At 37.9% G+C, this 21331-nt stretch overlaps 1 protein-coding gene across 1 annotated transcript in view; it reads right to left on the minus strand.

Annotated features, from left to right (window-relative positions):
- The window catches only part of LOC113437903 (1-phosphatidylinositol 4,5-bisphosphate phosphodiesterase zeta-1-like), a 47388-nt gene extending 28550 nt beyond the window's left edge, over nt 1-18838 (minus strand). The window contains exons 1-3 of the mRNA XM_087935642.1: nt 18710-18838; nt 16050-16281; nt 2452-2653 (exon numbers count right to left, since the gene is read on the minus strand). Coding sequence (XP_087791768.1) covers nt 2452-2653; nt 16050-16281; nt 18710-18826 — 551 coding nt within the window. The 5' untranslated portion in view covers nt 18827-18838. The remainder of the gene's footprint in view (nt 1-2451; nt 2654-16049; nt 16282-18709) is intronic.
- Between the last annotated feature and the right edge of the window lie 2493 nt (nt 18839-21331).

Genomic DNA, 21331 nt, shown 5'->3' on the forward strand with positions numbered 1-21331 from the left:
AGATATAGAATTTTGGAACACTACTGTAATCTATTTTATGACAACTTGAAACCATTTCAGAATCCTTCCTGAATCCCTATAAAAATTATAAGCTTCAGGATAAAATAAAATCAGATTTCAAAATATGAATATGCTAAAATCTTTTCTCGAAGTTCTTGGAGGTAATATCTTTAAGTGTTATTATCTTTCATCAAATAAACAGCACTTTAGACTTTTCCCTATAGATCCACCCATTTGTTTAGTCCATTCTCCAAACCATGAAGAAATAAACATATGCCTGGGATCAGAAAAGTCTTCCCTATTCATCTCCAAATCTCATTGCCTAGAAGCCCAAGGCTACACAAAAATCATGACCACAATAATTGACTAACCACAACTCTCAGAAAGCATGGCCTGAAGTCTGCTTACTAGAGATCCATTGCCTCTCAAACCCATGCTTGCATTTCTTCATCACATTCAGTCTCTTTTTAATTACAGAAATCACAATTTGGGATAGTTTCTTTGACATTCTCTCTTAGTTCAGATTACCTTTCTTGATGAATAGATCCAACCTGAAATGTTTTATCTTGCTAAAGGAAGAACAGATCCTTCCTCCTACAAGCTGACACCATTTGTTTAACCATTGTTTCTTGCAAAGAGAAAGCCGTACAGTAGGACTAAGTAATAGACACATCTCAAATAAATTGCATTAATTGATTAACTGCAACATATCCAATGAAGCTGTCAAGCATCATCCTGGACCTATGATAAGTTGATGTCATAATCATATACGTTCTTAATCAAAATCAAGCAGTTTGCCACCATCAATTTACAGCAGGAAAATTATTGAAACAAAAGTCACTTCAGCAAGTTGAAAATTCCTTTAGTCTCCTGTTTGGCTAGAGTGGTTTTCCTGAATTGTATCCTATTTCCATTGTTAAATTCTGGAAGCAGCCTAAAGTAGAGCTCATTTCAGGTAAACTTTACAGATCAATAATATCTAGAAATAAACTTTAAGATTCCAGTGAGAATCACAACATTGCAGCACATCTGATGCTGGAAGAGTTGTTCAATAGCAATTTTATTTATGTATACATTTACAGATAAATCATTTTCAAACATATTTATGTATTAACAAAAAAATCATAAAACCAGTAAAAGGAATTAACCTCCAGTAACATTCATGTGTTATTATATAATAATACAGATTACAGGTGTTCCTTGATTTATAACCATTCGTTTAGTGACCTTTCAAAGCACTGAAAAAATGACATGGCCATTTTTCACACTTATGACCATTGCAGCAATTCCAAGGACAAGCGATGAAAATTTGGACTCTTAGCAACTGGTTCATATTTATGATGGTTACAGTGTCCCAGGTCACATGATCACTTTTTATGACCTTCTGACTAGCAAAGTCAATGAAGAAGCCAGATTCTCTTAACAACTGTGTTAGTACCCTAACAACTGCAGTGATTCATTTAACAACTGTGGCAAGAAAAGTCCTACAATGGAGCAAAACTTAATTGTCTTGCTTAGCAATAGAAATTTTGGGGTCAACTGTGGTTGCAAGTCAAGGACTACTTGCATATATATTCACGGTAATAAATCAGTGATGCATTCATCTTGAAAAAGAGTAACAATACATTAGATAATGCTTCAAAATATTATTAAACATTTCTGTAACAAAAATAATCCCAAAAGAAAGGAATTTACAGTTACTAGATCAGAACAGTATTCTAAAAGCAATAATCAGTGAGAGGGAGGTCATATTAATCAATAATATAACAACTACCCAATACATGAAATATTCAGACAGGTCAGAAAGAAATCAAATTAAAATTGATTAAAATTGACCTTATTAAGCATTGACCTTATTAAGCATTGACCGCATTAATTTCAGTAGGGAAAAATGACTAATTAGTCTAGCTTCAACAGGATAAATTGCAAGAATAGTTAAGAAAGTCTTAGGTATTCAATTAAATACATTATTTCAAATAATAGCATTAGATATTATGGCATATTCCATAAATGTTTGCATAACTAAATAGTTCAAAGTTTTGTCTTGGTTAGAATAGAAAAGCAGCGTGGTAGCTTGTGTGATAAGGATGCTGGGATGGAGGTCAGTGAGCCCACGTTTGAGATCCAAGTACTGCTATGGGGCGGGGTTGAGCTCCCGTCTTTCGCTCCAGCTCTTGCCGGGGTCATGAAAAAATCTCTCAGTTGGATGTTCCCCACACAGTGGTGATGTCACCAGCTACTTCTTTCAAACCACAAGTGCTTTAGTTCTTCTGACATGAGTGCAGGCAAAGGTTACAATAGAAAAAAGGAATACCTGAATAAATCAGGTAATCCTTTTCATCATTCTAATTTGGGATTGGAGTTTTGCTGTAGCTATCATATTTAAGTAGCATTCTTTTACACATCCATCCACCATTCTTCCTCTCTGCCTCTCCCAAAGGAAGTACATACTTGGCATAGCCCCACAGATGACTTGGCCCTATTAGCTGATCCTGGATAAGGTAAGTGTTGTGTGAAGACGATATGAAGTAATCGCACAGTGGGAGATTCATATCTTGGTAAACCATTTTGTTCTCCATTTTGAATATACCGCAATCTTCTGACAGCATATATCGTATAAAGCCTTCGATGGTCATCTCTTTCTGGCTTCTTGCTAAAGGCCGTGGTGGGAATTAAAAGAAACAAGCTCAGTTTTTTCAGATTCATGTTCCAACTAAAACTAAACAGACTAGAAAGAGTCCACATATCCTTCACCAGATCTTAAACTGCACATTGACACTTTATTTTATGTCATTAGACCCTAGGCAAGTCTTCTCCAATCAGGAGACCTGCAGAAATTCTAATTAGTTTCACCAAATATGGACATGGAAGCAGGCATGGTTCTTTCATAGGCTTGTTGTAGAGCAAAACTCTTCGTTTGGGGCAACCGGAATAATTTCTTTGAAACTTTGAGGGAAATTCTCTATTAATTATATGGTATTTCTCAACCTTAGCAACTTTAAGACATCTAGACTTCAACTCCCAATTATGCTGGTTGTGGAATTCTGGGAGTTGAAGTCCACACATCTTAAAGTACCTACTGTTCAGAAATGCTGAGTTATTACATAACTCTTCTCTGTAGTGCCTAAGTTCTCTCAATATATTTCTCTAAACCTAAATGGACCCTGGGTAATTTTGATGCTCCCTATTATGGGAAACTCAGTTACTCCATTCGTATCTTGTCTGAAGCAAGCCATCACTTTAAACCATAGTTATTTCAGCAAGCAAGTGACCTATACAACAGAGAAGATGTACAGAGGATTCAAAGCTTTAGTTCCAACAAGGAAAAGAGCCTTTCACTGTTGTGATACAACTTTGACTTTTTCATATCCGAGTGTGATATCGTGAAATAATTACATTGCAATGGTATGATCTTTCTCCCATCACAGGCCCGCCTTACAGCTATTGCTAGTGAACACAGCAGTTGAGTGTCATCATTTGGAGTTGTTGTTTAGCTTGTTGGGTGAACCAGCTCATTGTGACACCATTAATAACTATCCCTTGCAACACAGAAGACAAAGAAATGTTGGTGGCCATAAGCTGAGATTTAATAGTACAGCATTTTCAGGCTAGTATGCATAGCTTATCAGGGTCCAACTCTCTTGTTTTCCTACCTTTGTAATGGGACCATATATCCTTCTTCATCTGACTCAGATATTCTTCTGACTGAGATACATTTTTGAATTATAGATATAGGTTATGAAATATCATCCCTATTGCAGAGAGTGTGGTAGTTGACTGACTATTTCATTCAGGTTTGTTCCACAAGATACCCTCACAAAGGTGTCCACAAGGTGTGGTCCCAAAAAATCAAGATGGTGTTCATAGACCATACCCTGAGGATACCCTTATATTCTCACCTTGTGCAACATGTAGATAATCACACAAGTGACCGTTTTTCCTTGCAATGTGGGAATATCCTGCATATCTAGAATGTGATCTTTCAATTCTTTGCAGCACAAAGATAACTTTCCACAGCTTGGAGACATGGGGATGATCTGAATGCCGAAATGTTAGCTCAGTTCATCCAGATAGGAAGTAGCTTAGAGATGGTACTCTAGGACTGGGGTGTCAAACTCACGGCCCACAGGCTGGAGGCATCACACATTGGCATGGCCATTCCTGGTTTAGCAAAGTGGGGGAAGTTGTGATACATCACGTGACGACAACATGATGCCACAAGTTGGACACCCCTGCTCTAGGACAAATAAAGGTTGTTGGCAAGCAACAGAATAGAGCCACCGCAGAGCAGAGAGTGTGAAAATAGCTCTTATAATGATGATAAATGTGGCATCCTCCTCACTACTTCTGTTCTGATGTATTACACTTCTAAATGTAAGAGAGAGTGTTGAAGCTGGGAAAGAGTAGAAGGGAGAGTAGTGGGTAAATAACCAACTGAATAAAGGTGAGTCAGATGGAACTTAAACCAAGTGGGGAGAAACATGAGAAGAAGTGCTTCAAATCATTCAGAGTTTCTGCCTTAATTAAGATAAATAATGCTAGGATTTCTTTATGAAGTTTTCCATTTATCCTTGAACAGCATCAAAGAGACTTTTCTGACGTCTGTGTGTTTCTCACTTCTTGACTGGTTACATGGGGCTTAACAAAGAGTAGCCCCCACAGAGAACGGGGGAACCAAAAGAGACATGATGGGTCATCCCTGTGGTCCATGTGACTTTTTGCCTTTCTTTCAGTGATGTCCATTGGATATCATTGAGTAATTTCTTAGTCCCTTTCTTCTCCCCTTTAAATCCGAATGCTGTGTGCCAACAGTATAATAACTTTATAATTATTTTTAATGGTTAATAAATGACAAATTGTTAATTAAATTAGCTTTGGAGATAGGAAGCATTTGGTTTCTATGATATGTATATTTTAATTGGTTAAAATTGCTCGGTTTCTGTCTAAAGCTCTTTTTGCTGAAACTAAAATTAGCCCGCTCTTAATTATTTTTTTAGAATATTACATGTTTCAAAAATTATTCAGAAGGAGTGGTTCCAAATGCAGGGGGGCAAAAACACAGCATCTCTTTAAGACAGGAAAACCTCTAAACAGGCAGCTGCTTTAATGAGCCCCATTAAAGATGTGGTTGTTTTAAGGATTAAGCTCATTTAATGAAAAATATTAATGAATTTGATGAGTCGCATTAAAGACATGATTATTTAAGAGAGTTGATTTCCTATAGGTTTTCTAGAATTCATCACCCAAAAGTAGCTGCTTTAAAGAGATGCTGTTCTTGCCTTCCTATATGTACTGAAGAATCTCCTCAAAATCATTTTCAAAGCATTCATAGTTTCATTTTTTAATGTATAGTTTTACTGATCTTGGTACTTTTTATCCTTTTCTTCAAGCAACCTCTTTCCATACTCCAACCTAGATTATTTTTTTATCTGTTTATTGTGCTCAATGTGGTTTGTTTTTTTTAACTCTATGCTTTTCACTTCCAACCCTAGCTTAGTATGTTTTTTTCGCTCTTACCGAGATACATTTCAAAATGTATCCCCTTTTTATTCTTCTTTCTTTGAAAAATAAATTGTGCCTGCAAGTGACAGATTGGCTTGTAACACCAAAAGACATAGTCTCAACACCACGGGCTACATACATTATGGGAAAGCTTCTCTTTTCTATCTCTGTCCTTCCCCTGCTTTTAAAAACTTTTTATTGATTCCATCTGTTACACAACTGTGCTACAAAATGATATTGGAAGCCAGAATGGTGTTTTAAACCCAAGTACCTTCTTACTTTCATGATCCTTATTGTCTTTTGATTCATGTCTCTTGAAGTTTCCTTGGCTGTGAACCATTCATTGATCCAATATTCTTGCAAAAAAGCTAAAGGAATATTCTGGATGCTAGATTAGGTTTGTAATAATAAAAGTGTAGGTCACATGGAATATTGACTTAATCAGGGCTATGATTCAGGGCTCTGCCCATTACAACAATTGCAGAGGTTTATTTTATCCATAAATAAAGTTCAGATACTGAGGAAAGCAAAATCACTACAAACCCTATTATGCAGCAGGAAAGGAATTGTCTCAGTTTGCAAGTCAAGCTGAGCCCACGGTTCACAATTCAGCTAGATGTAGCTGAGAGCTCGGAAGCCGCAAGAGGGGATGTGTACTTTGATATGAAAAACTAATCTTCCCGGCTATATTTTAACACGAATAAGACAGCAAAGAAGAGCCCTGCTCAAGAAGCATATCTTTTATATCTAGGTTATCAGGGGTGAGCAATGCTTCAGGAATTTGCCACAAGTTGAAACCATGTTTCAGAATCTGCTGGAAATGCAAATATAACATTTGTCTGTAGCTCTTTAAAGCAGCGTTGTCTTTTCCTGGAGGGTAGCAGAATGTAAATATATATGTATAGTCAGTGGTGGGATTCAACTGGTGTAACAACCGGTTCTGTGAGCGCGCAATTTGCATTTGAAAACCACCCATTTTCAGCTCTAAATCTCACCTTCTCTTGCAGCCCCAGTGAGTAAAACAGCTGATTCGTACGGCAATCTGCTGTGCCGCACAAATCAGCTGAGCTGCAAAACATGGAAATGTATGACAGACTACGGCAGGGGCAGGTGGGCAGGGCCAACTGATTGCTGGAACTACCAGTTCACCTGAACTGGTCCGAACCGGCTGAATCCCAGCCCTGTATATAGTGCTAAATTCATATCTCTGATCTGGAACACTCTACAGTTCTAACACTTATCTCCCTCTGCTTCTGCAGTAGTATCCCATTTCCATCTTCCTTACACAACCATCTTAGGACAGGCTGAATTCTTTATTTTTTTTCTTAATTTTAAATAATTTTTATTGAATAAACATTAAAAAAAATTGAACACAGTGCTACTTTCTTGGCCATCATTTTGGCCATACAAACTATAGTATAGAGATACACATAACAGTTAATTTCCTTTTTTCACTTGTTATTAGTAAAGTGCTAGCTGCATATTATTTCTATTTACATTTATCTACAATTATATACATATTTACAACCATCTTTTATACTCATGCATTTGTATCATCTCATATTTGTCCATTATATTCCATTCTCTTTGATTTACAAAACTTTAATGTTCATTCCTATAAAAAGTCAACCCTTTCTTTCTTTTTCCTTGACTCTAGCCATTGATATATTTTACTCCAGACTTTATAATACTCTGTCTCACCCTTATCTTTGATTTCTAAAGTTAGTCTGTCCACCTCTGCCCAGACTAATATTTTCCTTATTATTTCACTTTCCATAGGGATATCTTCATTCTTCCAGTTATGGGCATACACCAATCTTGCAGCTTTTATTATATGTATAATTAAATATTGTTCCTCTACTGTATTTCTCATTCATAATTTCCAGTAAGAACATTTCCGGTCTGAACTCTACTTTCTGGTTAACCATCTCTTCTATACAAACCTTTATTTTCCACCACTATGGCTAAATTCTTGAAGAGGTCTCCTACCAATTATGTGTGCAGGGATCAAGGGGAATGGTAGCCCTAAAAGAGAAAGCTGCCTAGAGTCCATTTTTTATTCATTGCACTCATAAGAACTTGAATAACCTGGCCAGTTAAAGACCAGCATTGGAGATTTTAATTCAGCAGGAGTTCTTATTAAAAAAAAAAAGTCTCCCTGGGCAAATGCTGAATGTAAAAGATGATCAAGTAATTAAGCAGCAGTATTTTAAGTTCTTCATTGCATTAGAAATAAAAGAATGGAGGAGTCCTTCCACCAAAAGCACCTTGAACAGAGGGAAGCACAAAAAGGAGAGAGAAAGAGTTAGGATGTTTTTGCTGTTTCTTAAACACAAAGATTCACTGAATGAGAGGACAGATGAAAAACAGCCCGAAGGACAACTGATAAAGACCCGTGCCACAACCTCTTTCTTGCCTTTGGACTTCACGATCAGAAAGCTTCTACAGACAAAGAGATTGTGCTATCTCTGTCACACAGTTGCCCCTGCATTCGCACAGGGTATAAAGTTGGATTTATCTAATACCGATTTCCTCTTTAGGTAGCCTAGCATGCTTTTTAAAAATTCATTTCAATTTCAAGGCTATCCAACTCCATAGCAACCCTGGGTGGCTTACAGATAAAACAATTAAAAGAAAGCATATCAAGAAAAGCAAAGAAGACAAACGACCAGTAGACAGAAGCAAAAACACAAATAGCAAAAATCACTTCAAAGGGATTCAACCACCCTCCTTGCCTTAAGCCTGAAAGAACAAACAGGACTTTAGCAATTTGCTGAAAGTAAAAAAACAAACAAACACAAATACAAATCTCTGGGAAATATTATCCCCCAGGATGATATGAATCTCCTACGTTTGAATTAGTTTAATTCTAACACGTGAACCCAGAAAAATGTTTATTTTAATAGCCATTTTAGGAGAATAAACCTAGTTAGATCATTCTGCATTAGGATTACTTTCCATGAGATGAGCAGCTATGTAAACTTTATTATGAGATAAGAAATCAATAAAATTTAAGACCTGTTGTAGATCAGTTAGTACAATGGTATATGAGAATGATCTTGGGAAACAGGAGGAAGATTGCAGACTAGACAATGGTCAGATAAAAGGCAGCTGAGCCCACAGAATAAATGGAGGGGGTGATAAATGTCTTAGAAAGGGCTTTTCCTAGTTTTCTGGACTGTAAAGGCGAATTAGGGAGAGAGATACTTTCAGACTTTCAAGATCTATCCTCACTACAGGGAGTTCTTGACTTACAACCATTAGTGGCCATTCAAAGTTACAACTGTGTTAAAAAAAAGTGACCTGTGACCATTTTTCATATTTTTGACCATTGCAGCATGCCCATGGTCATATGGAATTAGGAGTCTAGCAGCATCTACCAGCAATGAAAACAATGGATTTCCAACACATTCCAATTTTAATTGTGCATCATGCCCTGCCATATACATTGGACTGACCAATAAAAGAATAACTACCCGACTGGATGAACACAAAAATGCAGTAAAAAAGCTAGAACACGCTTCCTCACTAGTCCAACACATGAAAGCCCCAGGTCATAGCATCGACTTCAATGGCACCAAAACCCTAGCCACTATAGAAAACCCCAGCCACAGAATTATCAGAGAAGCCATAGAGATTGAAAAAAGACCTAAAAGCATGAATAGAAGAGATGACTCCACCAGACCATCAATTATCTGAAAGCCTGCATTCACAAAAAAAAAATCTCCACTCCACAAGCCAGGCACAAACAGATCCCCCCTGATACCTCCAGCTCAAACAAACCCCAACCAGGCACCCAAATGAAACCTAACTTCCTAATAAATGATAGCCGTCCATTTACTTGAAGCCAAGCCGCACTAAAAGCCTCCAATACAGGAAACACAATGTTGCCAGCCAATCAAGACAAAAAAAAATGCTACAAAACAGACAGAAGATATTAGGAACACCAATCAAGCAGAACACAGCAAACTTCAAGACCAATAAACACAGTCCAAGTCTCCCAACCAATCAGGATGAAGAAAAAACCATTCTAACACATCAGTAGGCTAGCATGAAATTTAAAACAGAAACAGCTGCGAAAGTCTGACTCACAGACCAACACAATACACATGCCTGATGATGGCAGATGAGATTCTGCCGAAACGTCAACTTTAAAAGCACAACTATAATGACATGGGAAAATACCCAAACAAAGCTGAATACCATACATACATACATACATACATACATACTTACATACATACACACACACACACACACACACACACATACATGTGTGTGTGTGTGTTTTCTTATGCTTTCGTGGGTATTTATATGTATGGTATTTAGGTTTCTTCGGGTATTTTCCCATGTCTTAATATTTGCTTTTATGATAGCAGTTTTGGCAGAATCTCATCTGCCATCCTCAGGCTTGTGTATTGGGTTCTTTTTAATCTTGTGTTTCAGGCTATATATATATATATTCCCCCCAGGTCCTTTTTTCTCCTAATAGTTTAATAACTGTTAAAAATCCCTAAACCAGCTGCCTTCCATAGCTTCCAGTCAATTCCTGCACTGATAAAGAAACCTCACGTCACTTAAACCTAATGAAGTCAGTTCCTCCCATTGATTTCTAAGGAAGAAAATCCTTTAAAAGAAAAGTTGAAGTGAGGCAACGTTTCTCTACCTGCCTATCAAATCTTAAAGCCGAAGTAATGAGATCACTCTGTGAGCAAACTATAAACCCCTTAACTTTATTTTCCGCTCTTGATAATATATCCTTTAAAATGAAAGTCAGATGAATTATTTTGGCAAATAATAATAACAACAGTAATTTTCAGTTATGGCTACCAAATCTAATAAATTCAGATAATCAGTAGGTCACAACAAAGAAGTAGGGTTCTTTGCTCTTTTTGCTATCTTTTAGATTTTTTTGAAGTCCGGATCTGATTGCCTACATGCAAGGAAAATAATAAAACGTCTTACCCCATATCCCTATTTATACAGGGACATGGTGGCTCAGTGGCTAAAATGCTGACCTTCTTGATCAGAAAGGTTGGCAGTTCAGCGGTTTGAATCCCTAGCACCGTGTAATGGAGTGAGCTCCCGTTACTTGTCCCAGCTTCTGCCAACTTAGCAGTTTGAAAGCATGTAGAAAAATAGAGACCCCCTTTTGTGGGAAGGTAACAGCATTCCATATGCCTTTGGCATTTAGTCATGCCAGCCACATGACCATGGAGATGTCTTTGTACAGCACTGGCTTTTTGGCTTTGTACCAGAGATGAGCAGTGCCCCGTAGAGCGGGAAACGACTAGCACGCATGTGTGAGGGGAACCTTTACCTTTTATTCCTATTTATGCACTAGTATCCCTTCCATTTCCTTTTCTTCTGTACTTCCTACATTTAATTCTAAGCACCATAAGGCATTCTGAACTTTTCTTCATTGTTGTCCTAATCCTGTTAGTTTTATCAGTATGAAGGTAAGAATCAATCATGCAGATATCCCTTGACTAATGACTTAGCGATTGTTTGATATTACAAACTACCTGAAAAAGGAGACTTATGACCTGGATCCAACATTCTGACCATTGCACTCCCACACAAAGCTCAACAACAAGGCAATCATAGGCACTTGCAGAGTCCCATAGTTATGTCACTGCTTTTTATGACATTTCTGCTGAAAACTAGCACTTCTTCTGGCAAAAGCTAAACAATACCTTATAGCAAATGATAAACAATAGCACATTTAACAACCCTGGGGTTATGCACTTATGATTGTGCTATTTGCACTTAATGACCTGCAAAAATGTCTTATGTTTAATGACCATTATGATTTAGAACAGTAATGGGCAGGTTCCGTTACAGTCAGAATTTGAGGATTATCTGTATTGCTAAGGATAGCAAATCCTATAGTAGTAAAATTTATGATGTACCAAGCTATTCTTTACTGGTTCCTTCTAAGATATGTGATACGATTCCTACAATTGGCACAGCAAACAGGTAATGTTTGGGAATTATGGGGGCATAACCCCACATATTTGAAATTTATTAGATCGGGTAAGGCTGCACAACATTACTTACCGGTACTTTAGGAGTGCTTGCAACTGCTAGCACGAGTAGCAGCAGTTATAAGCACTTTCAGAGCTGATAACACTTCAAGACCTGAGTGTGCTAAAGCAAACAGTAAATTATGCCAAACACTGTTCTGAGGGGTGTGGGGGAAAGTGTTGAAATTAATCTCATTTAGGATTTTTGCACATCTGGAGTCAGCAATTTAGGTCTTCTACGAGGATTTCACTTTTGTGTGTTGCTGTTATCAAGGTCAGGGATTTTCAAAGTTTTTCAGGCAATTGAACTTGTTACTTTTCAAAAAAATAATAATAATTCCCAGAGCCCTTTTTTGCAAGTTGCAAAGATCTCACAATAGGAAATCAGCAATATAGGAAACAGGTGCCAATTGCTGTCTGTCTGTAATGAGAAGGCTGATTGGGAATCGCCCACGCAAGAAGGAAGCCCGGTGTCTGCCTAAAACCATCCATTTGGCTTTGCTCCAGGGAAAGGGAGGAAGGCAGAGCTTTTATTTATTTATTTTATTTAGCATGCGGCATCTAACGGAGGTCAGGCAGTCACTGATATACAAACATAAGTTTAAATGAAACATCATCAAATAAATACACATATACAGTACAGGGATGCAATGGTTCAGTGGTTAAAGATGCTGAGCTTGTCAGCTGGAGAGCTGACAGCCTGGGTTTGAGACCCGAGCTCTGTGCAATGGAGTGAGCTCCCATTACTTGCCCCAGCTCCTGCCCGCCAAGCAGTTGAAAAACACATGAATGTGAGCAGATAAATAGGTACCACTTTGGTGAGAGCATTCCGTGAGCCTTTGGCATATAGTCATGCTGGCCTCATGACCACAGAAGTGTCTTTGGATATGCTGGCTCCCTTGGCCAAGAAACTCTGTTATTCCATGTTCTATGTTCCTTCTGGTTTGGCTGTGGTGAGATCATCCCAGGTGCCTTGAAATTTCCAGAGGAGACATTCTTAAACTATGTATGGTATAGTTTGTTCTGACAATTAGCTGAGAAAGACTGATCTTATTCATCCAAGCCTAAGTTGCCACATCTTTCTATAGTTATATATTTGGATAGAAATCCAGGATAGCATCCCAGGTTTGTTTTCCCACAATTCTTGACATGTATGAAGGTACCCTTGAGAAATTTAACAAAATAGGGAAAGAATGAAAGATGTGGCTTCTATAATCCTGCCCTCTTCCAACCCTTTTACTAATAGTAGCTATAGGAAATATCTGTCTATTCTTTTAATGAAACAATGCATTGTTCTTGTGCGATTATTATGCACTGGGAAGTGGTGGGCAGAACTGTGATTGGAAAAGAAGAAGGCTTAAAACAGACCAACATTCCAAGTTCCTGCATTGGGGAATTCTTTTTTTCTAGGATGTTACTTTCCACAGCCACATCTGGACCATGTCCAAACTCAGTCTTCTCCCTTTTAGCTTCCTCCACCAACAAATCTTGTCCCATTCTGTTTTTGAAATTATCCTGGTGGACACCCAAAACCCCACAATCTTTGCACAATTCCCTTCCAATATTCTGCGGGCAGCAGTGGGATTCAAATATTGTTACCACCGGTTTGGTGGGTATGGCTTGGTGGTTGTTCTTTGCACGTGTGCACACACTTTGTGCAGACACAGAGGTGTTTTAACTCACCTCCTGCAAGCCTGCATGATCTCCCGGTCACTTCAGCAGCTGCCGCGTGGCCCTCTGCTATGCCATGCAAAGCAGATGTGCTTCAAATTCAGAGGATAAAGGTGAGTATGGGAGCCCAGGCGGGCAGGTGGGCCCAACAGCAGAGCCAGCAGAGAGAACTGGTTCAGTCTCCGCTGCTCATTGCTGCTACCGGCTCGGCAGAACTGGGCCAAACCGATCGAATACCACCACTGTCTGTGAGTTTGAAAGAATAACAAAGGAACTAGCAGGTTGAAGACCATCACTTTCCCAGTAAGCTACTTAATTTTTTTCAAATAGACAGAATGCATTTTTCATTGTTTATCATTAGCAGAAAAAGCTCAATAAAACTAGAGTTAAGCAGAGCCACTTTCAAGCCTTAGCGGTCATAGAGATGTCAGGTGGAGTGCTGAACACATTCTCCCGCTAAAATCAATGAAGGTAAGAAATCCAATTGCTGTCTAAACTCCCAATTATGAATGGAATTGGAAACAGCTCTGTAAACTGTGCATCAGGGTTTTTTTTTTTACTTACCTAAGCTCTCTAACTCTACTGTATTTGTATATAAAACAATCCTGTTGATGAAAAACTCAACATTTCCCATTGCAACGGTTGATTTTTCTGACCTACTTTTATTCTCGTTGAAAAACATGTGGCCAAGTTACAAGTAATTGTGATATACCTCATAATCAGCTGAATCATATTTTATTCAGCAGGTATAAATCATTACATATAGTGGAGCTAACTGATTGCTGCTTGCTTCCTGCAGTACATACATTTTTTAAAAAAATCACAATATAGCGGCTAAATCAGGAATATGAGAATGGCCAGGAACAGTTTGGTGAACTGGTTGTTGGAAGAAATCATTAGGGCAGAGAACTGGTTGTTAAATTATTTGAATCCCACCACTAATGTTAACCTATCTAACCATTTATTTTATGATGTGTGAATTCTTCTCCAGAAAATAGTCACTAAACCAAAGCCAGAACTAGCAATGAAGTTGCTATGGTATTTTTCTGTGATAAGGCTGTGCAATGCACCAATACTGAATGTCATAGGCTAGTATTGTAACAGATCTTTATATCAAGAACAATTATGGAAATCGGGGCACTAATGAAGGAGTATTGACTATTATTTTTTAATTAAGCCATGATAAAAGATGGGAACATGACAGTGCAACAAGCTAGGCAGAAGTTTATAATAACAGAAATATAAAGCATCCAACCAATATAGTACTGTGGTTTATTGTCATGTAAATGGGGAAGAGAAAGCGTAAAAAAACCAAAGAAAAATACAGTAACAAGAACTAGCGATAAAGGAGGAGTTCGCTGTAGGCCAGTTCATATTTTTATTTCATTATTAGCACTTGTATACATTATTGATGTTAATATACAAATTCCCCAAGAGAGAACAGGAATCAGTGAATTCATTACATAAATAAAATTCCATAAGATTGCATATACTTTTGTAAAAACTGTAACAAAAACAGCACTGTGAATATTTTGTGCATAAATATATTTCTAAAAACAATCATTGTATAATATGAAAATTTAAAAGCACTATAATAAAAAAAATTGTACAGGTAGTTTTCAACTTCGAACAGTTCATTTAGTTATTCTTAGAAGTTACAACAGTGAAAGAAGTGACTTATGATTATTTTTCAGACTGATGACCATTGAAACATCCCCGTGGTCACATGATCAAAATTCAGGCACTTGGCAGTTGGTTCTTATTTATGATGGTTGCAGTGTCTCAGGGTTATATGATCCCTTTTGTGATCTTCTGACAAGCAAAATCAAGGGAGAAGCCAGATTCACTTAACAACCATGCTACTAGTTTAAAACTGTGGTGATTTACTTAACAACCATGGCATGAAATGTTATAAAATGAAGCAAAATTCATTTAACAACTGTTTCACTTAGCAACAGAAATTGCACACATAAATCGAAGATTACCTGTATTATTAGGCCAACCCAACATTAAAAATAGAAGATTTTTAAAAATTCAAGGATTGTATAACTAACTTTTTTCCTTCCAACATTTTACCAGTTGCCTCTATTGCAATCTGAACTGTAAAATTATCGGTCTAAGCTGCTGCAGAAAAACATATTTGAAAAGATTTATCTCATAAATTATTATGACTTGAACTGATATTCCTGTGGCTACATTTAATGAAACATTTACTAAGCTACATTTACTAAACATTTACTAAACATTTACTAAGCTACATCTACTGGCTACATTTAATGAAACATTTACTAAGATAAAGCATGCATGCAGTATAGTGCAATGTAGATAAACCAGTGTTTTGCTTTAAAATAGACAAACTGACAAAAAAGAAATGCAAAACCATAATGCATTCAAAAAAACGATCAAAATAGTTGCAATGCCTGTATACACAGAAGAATCATTTTTCAACAGAGAATTATAAAGCATATTTAGAAGCTGAGCTCACTCTTCATTCAGGTCATGATTAATTAGCATGTATAATAAATGAATTTACAATTTAAATTTATAAAAGAATGCATAAAATTACAATATATATTGCTTTAAAGGTTGCACATATTTTAAATGGTTACACATCACTTCAAAGAGGGTGGCTACACAAAAATGACAATTCTGATCTTCTATTAAATACATATATGGTACAGAAGACACAACGACGACAGCAAAACACGACTAATGGTTTCTTCCAAGCAAAAAATATGCTTTTTTAAAAAGTCTGACAATCGTTTGCATTGTTTCTATTTTCAACCTTCATTCTTTCCTTAGAAAAGGAAGTTCCACTAATTAAATCGTAACTTTAGAACTTTGGGGTACCTTCATTAATGGGTTCGTATCGATTAATGAGCGAAACAGCCCTTCCTTCATTCGCATTAAGCTCAAATTGCTCCTTTCTGAGAAATTCAGCTAGATTTGATGGTGATAGAACTTTTTTGTTTGCCGAGTAGCTGCTGAAAAGTTCAATCAGTTCTGGTCTGTGAAGAAGCATTCGGTATATTGCTCTGAAATCTTCCATGGTAATAAGTCCAGACTTCTGTTTGTCATTTTTCTACCAAAAGGGGAAAAAAAAGATTAGTCAAAACCTGGCTCCAAAACAGTAATTGTGAGAGGAACCTTGGAGTCTTAGTGGACAATCACTTAAATATGAGCCAGCAGTGTGTGACGGCAGCCCACCAAAAAGCTACCATGTTTCTCATATAATAAGGCTGGGTCTAATTCTTTTTTTACCCCCCAAAAACATCTAGGACATCTTTTCGGGGGTGAATTAATTTCTCCCCCCCCACGCACCCTCTCCTAGAGCGCCCCGCGGGCAGCCATGCCTCGCCACCAGCCACTCTTAACGACCAATCGTGGTGGAGCGCAGAGGGCTCTCCACCCCTGCCAAGCGCGTTTGCTGAAGACCCAGGTCAGTGGGCAGGTGGCGGCGGCGTGGATGTCTGCCGGCAGTGTTTCAGCCGCTTCTTGGGCCTCCGTAACTTCTACAGTTCCCGCCGGCAGGAAGTGAACTCTGGGAAAGGGGTGTCTTTTATTTGAAAATAAGCCATTACAGGTAGTCCTCAACTTACAACAGTTCATTTAGTAACCATCCAGAATTACAATGGTACTGAAAAAAGGGATTTGTGATCATTTTTCATACTTATGACTGTTGTAGTATTCCCCATGAGCAAAATTAAGATGCTTAGCAATTGATTCATATCTATAATGGGCTCATATGATCCCTTTTTGTGACCTTCTAACAAGCAAAGTCAATGGGGAAGCCAGATTCACTAACGACTGTGTGACTAGCTTAACAATTGCAGTGATTCACTTAACAACTGTGAAAGGTCATAAAGTGGAGCAAAACTCACTTAACCACTGTGTTGCTTAACAAAGGGAATTTGGGCTTAACTGTGGTCATAAGTCAAGGACTACCTCTAATCTGATGGCAAGCCTAAATATGCAAGAAAGCAGGAGAGAACTGGTATGATTAGGACTGAAATACATTCAAACTCATAGCAATGCTACTGTATTTCTCTGAAAATAATTTCAGAGGGTCTTATATTATTATTATTCTCCAAAAGACACATTAGGCTTATTTTCCGGTTAGGTCTTATTTTCAGAGAATTGCAGTATTAAATGCATTCGTCTGACTGACGACCTTAACAGGGGCATAGATTGGGAGTAAGGCTTATATTATGAGCAACCTAAAATCATGCTAGGTCTTATTTTCCGGTTAAGTCTTATTTTGAGGGAAACACGGTATGACCTTCATTTATCTCATACAGCTGAAAAACACACAGAATTATGCTACTCTACAGGTAGTCCTCGACTTACAAACATTACTTTAGCAACCATTCAAAGTTACAAAGGCACTTTAAAAAGGACGTATGACCATCTTTGAACTTACAACCATCACAGCCTCCTCATGATCACATGATCAAAATTCAGGCACTTGGCAACTAGCATGTCTTTATGACAGTTTCAGGTCATGTGATCACTATCTGTGACCTTCCCAGCCAGCTTCTTTCTAGCCAATCAATAGGAGAAGCTGAATTTGCTTAATTCGTGCATGATTCATTTAACAATTGCAACGATTCACTTAACAACTGTGGGAAAAAACATTGTAAATTGGATGTAACTCATTTAACAGCTGCCTTGCTTGGCAACAGAAGCTCTGTTCTCAATTGTAGTTGTAACTCAAGGACTACCTGTAATGAAGATTTAATTTGATTTTATCTGAAACCTATCAAAGACAGCCATTTGCACTATTTCCTTTTTCTTTTTTCCCATGCTGGCTTAATACCAATGGAAAATATAGAACTTGCTCAAGTCTATCGTTTAATGTATATAATTTTCCCAGACCCAGATAAGACATTCCTGAATCAGGACTTGCCTTGATTAAGAATACATTCAATGAATTAATTTTTCAAGGGGTGGAGGACAGGAAGAGAGGGAAAGATGTAATGGAAAAACAAATTACAGCGTAATTCTATGTCAGTAATAAAAGATTGATTGATTGACACACTGAAAAGAAGTTGACACAGTACAATTGCATCAAACCATATTTCAAATGGAACATAACAAAAGCTCCTCTGAACAAATGCAACAAATAGTAAACAAGAACATTACCTATCAATAATCAGAGCTACTTTGGTAAAGCGGTTTAGATGCCAGGCTAAAAACCAGGAAACCAGGAGTTCTAGTCCTACCTTAGTTATAAAAGCCAGTTGGGTGACTTTGGGCCAGTCACTCTCTCTCTCAGCCCAACTCATCTCATAGTGTTGTTGTTTTGGGGAATATAGGAGCAGAAAGGAGTATTAGGTTCCCTGTTTTAAGTTATTTATAAAAGTAATAAAGGTGGGATATCTAAAAACATGTATTTCCATATTAAAAGAAAACTTTAATCTAGACATTTGCCCATTCAACATCTGAGAAAATGGCTTTGATCATATTTTTGCAACACATTTTTTTAAATATATATATATATATTTCCTCACCTTAAAAACTTTTTTCACATGAACATAATCGTAAGAGACTTCAAACTTGTTGAGCAGCTTTAAGGTCTTATCTATGTTGATCTTGCCCTCTCTAAATTCATCAAAAATCATGTCCATGAACCATGTATAGAAAAGTGAGTTAAGGGAACTCTCAACAACATTGACACTCTTCATCCAGAAAATATCAAGGACACTGACAATCTTCATTCAGAAAACGATATAAGAGACAATGCTATGACTTTTAATATTAAGATTTCAATGACCCAATCCATTTATATTACTTACATTCATCTTTTTCAGGGGTGTCAAACTCAAGGCCTGTGGGCTGGATGAATGTGGCCCACAGGGTGCTTAGATCCCTGAAAACTTCCAAGGACCAGCCCACGGTGGCTCTGCCAGCAAAAATGGAGCTCAGGAGGACCACGTGCAGCTCCCCCCGAACTCCATTTTCATTGGCAGAGGGCTGCAGGAGGCCGTCGCAGCTGAAAATGGCGCCTAGGAGGGCTGTCCCCCAAGCTCTGTTTTTGCTGCCTGAGCACTAGCAGAAAAAACTACTAGCAATAGTGGATCCACTCCAGCCCCGCCCAGGCCACCACAGGTGCCCCTGACATGAGTGATGTCAAGCTAGACACGCCCCCTCAGCCACCCCCCAGGTCAAATACAAACCTGATGAGGCCCTCAATGAAATCAATGAAATCAAGTTTGACATTCCTGATCTATTTCATTTAGACTCAACTTTAGAAGGCTGAAATAACTTTGTACGGTAATGTTCTAATAATGTTCTTCATTACAATAGAAGGGGAGTTTCCCTCCATGGAAAAACAACTTCCCCGTCTTCTTTGGGTCTTCTATGGGGGGGAAATAATCATAATTCCCCTATATTAAGTGTAAAAAGAGCCAGTTTGGTCAAGTGGTTAAGCGCTTGCCTAAAAATCAAGAAACTAGTCCTATTTTAAGCATGAAAATCTACCGGGTGTCTTTAAGTCATTCACTCTCTCTCAGCCCAACCTACCCCACAAGGTTGTTGTGAGGAAAATAGGAGGAGGAAGGACTATTGGGTATGTTCGTCACCTTGAGTTACTTATAAAATAATAAAGACAGGATAAAGATCTAATAAATAAATAGTAAGTAATATGTTACATTTATATGTTGCCCAACTCCTAGTGACTCCCAGTTTAGGCATACGAACCAAATGTACACTTAGGGATACCCGTAAACTGCCATTAAATTCAGATGAAGTGTTTCTTGTTGCAAAGAGTTCACACAATAAACAAAAACTGAGAATCCTCAACAAAAGAATTAAATGGATATTTGTATAGAGAAAATGCTGTTTCCTTATAGTGCAGGGCCCAGCTTTGCCCTTCTTAATATACTGCCCATTAAGAAAAAGCCCTCTAACAGCAAACATATGATTATTCATTCATTTATTCCTTTTGTATCACGCTGGGATCTAAGTTTATAAGTTATGAAAAACATTAAAGCACCCACAGTAAATATTAAAAGTCAGAGTAAAAACAATTAAAAACACATTAAAAATTGTAAATGGGCAGAAATAAGATAAATAAGAGGTACAAAGATAACCCAAACTAACTAGTTGGAAACACTTTGGGAGTTGTTCTCTGCATCCTCCAAAATGACATCAGGGAAAGGGCCAGTCTGATCTCGATTAAAAGATAATTCGAGATGGCCACTGCTGACCTGGATTCCTTTTCCTTCCTAATTAGGTCAACTGGAATAGTATGTTTATCTGAATGAGGGTTTCAAAGTCCATGCAATATTAAATTACTCTCCTAGAAAAGTTTAGTTTACTTTATTCTCATTGCACCTCATACAACGAAATTAAATGCCATCTTCAGTGAACATTATGACTATGAAAATAAACACAAATCCTTCACATTCTATACATTGAATTGAAACCCCCCTGATATTGCATTAATATTGCACTATACAGTAGAATTAATAGAGTTACTGCCCTGGGATAGAAGCTGTTTTTCAGCCTATTTGTCCTTGTTATTATCCTGTACCATCTGCCAGATGGTAACAGTTCAAAAAAAGGGTTCCCAGGATGAGATGGATCTTTGAGAATGTTTTGCACTTTCTTAAGTCAGCGGGAGCTATAAAGCTCTTCCAAAGAGAGGAGTGGGCAACCAACGATCAATGACGTTAACCCTGTGGAGTGCTTTCCTATCTGCCCCTGTGCAATTGGCAAACCATACAGAGGTGAAGTAAGTTAAGATACTCTCTATGGTGCAGCGATAGAAGGTCACTAGCAGTTTTTCATTCAGTTGTTGTTTTCTGAGAAGTCTCAGGTAGTGTCATCTCTGCTGAGCCCTTTTGACCATGGCTGCAATGTGGGCACCACAGGTCAGGTCCTCTTTTAGGGTAACACCCTGAAACTTAAAACTGGCCACTTGTTCCACTCGGTCTCCATTGATAAGCAAGGGCTGGATGTCTGATCTGTTCCTTCTATAGTCCACTATAAGCTCCTTGGTCTTATTGGGGTTGAGGACCAAGTTATTGTTTCCACACTACGAAAGCAACCAGTCCACCTCATCTTGATAGGCAGACTCATCCCCCCCCCGGAGATGTGTCCCACCACCATTGTATCATCTGCAAATTTAA

The sequence above is a fragment of the Pseudonaja textilis genome, chromosome 5 (assembly GCF_049901715.1).
Source record: "Pseudonaja textilis isolate UNSWEBS1 chromosome 5, rPseTex1.2, whole genome shotgun sequence".
Lineage (NCBI taxonomy): Eukaryota > Metazoa > Chordata > Lepidosauria > Squamata > Elapidae > Pseudonaja > Pseudonaja textilis.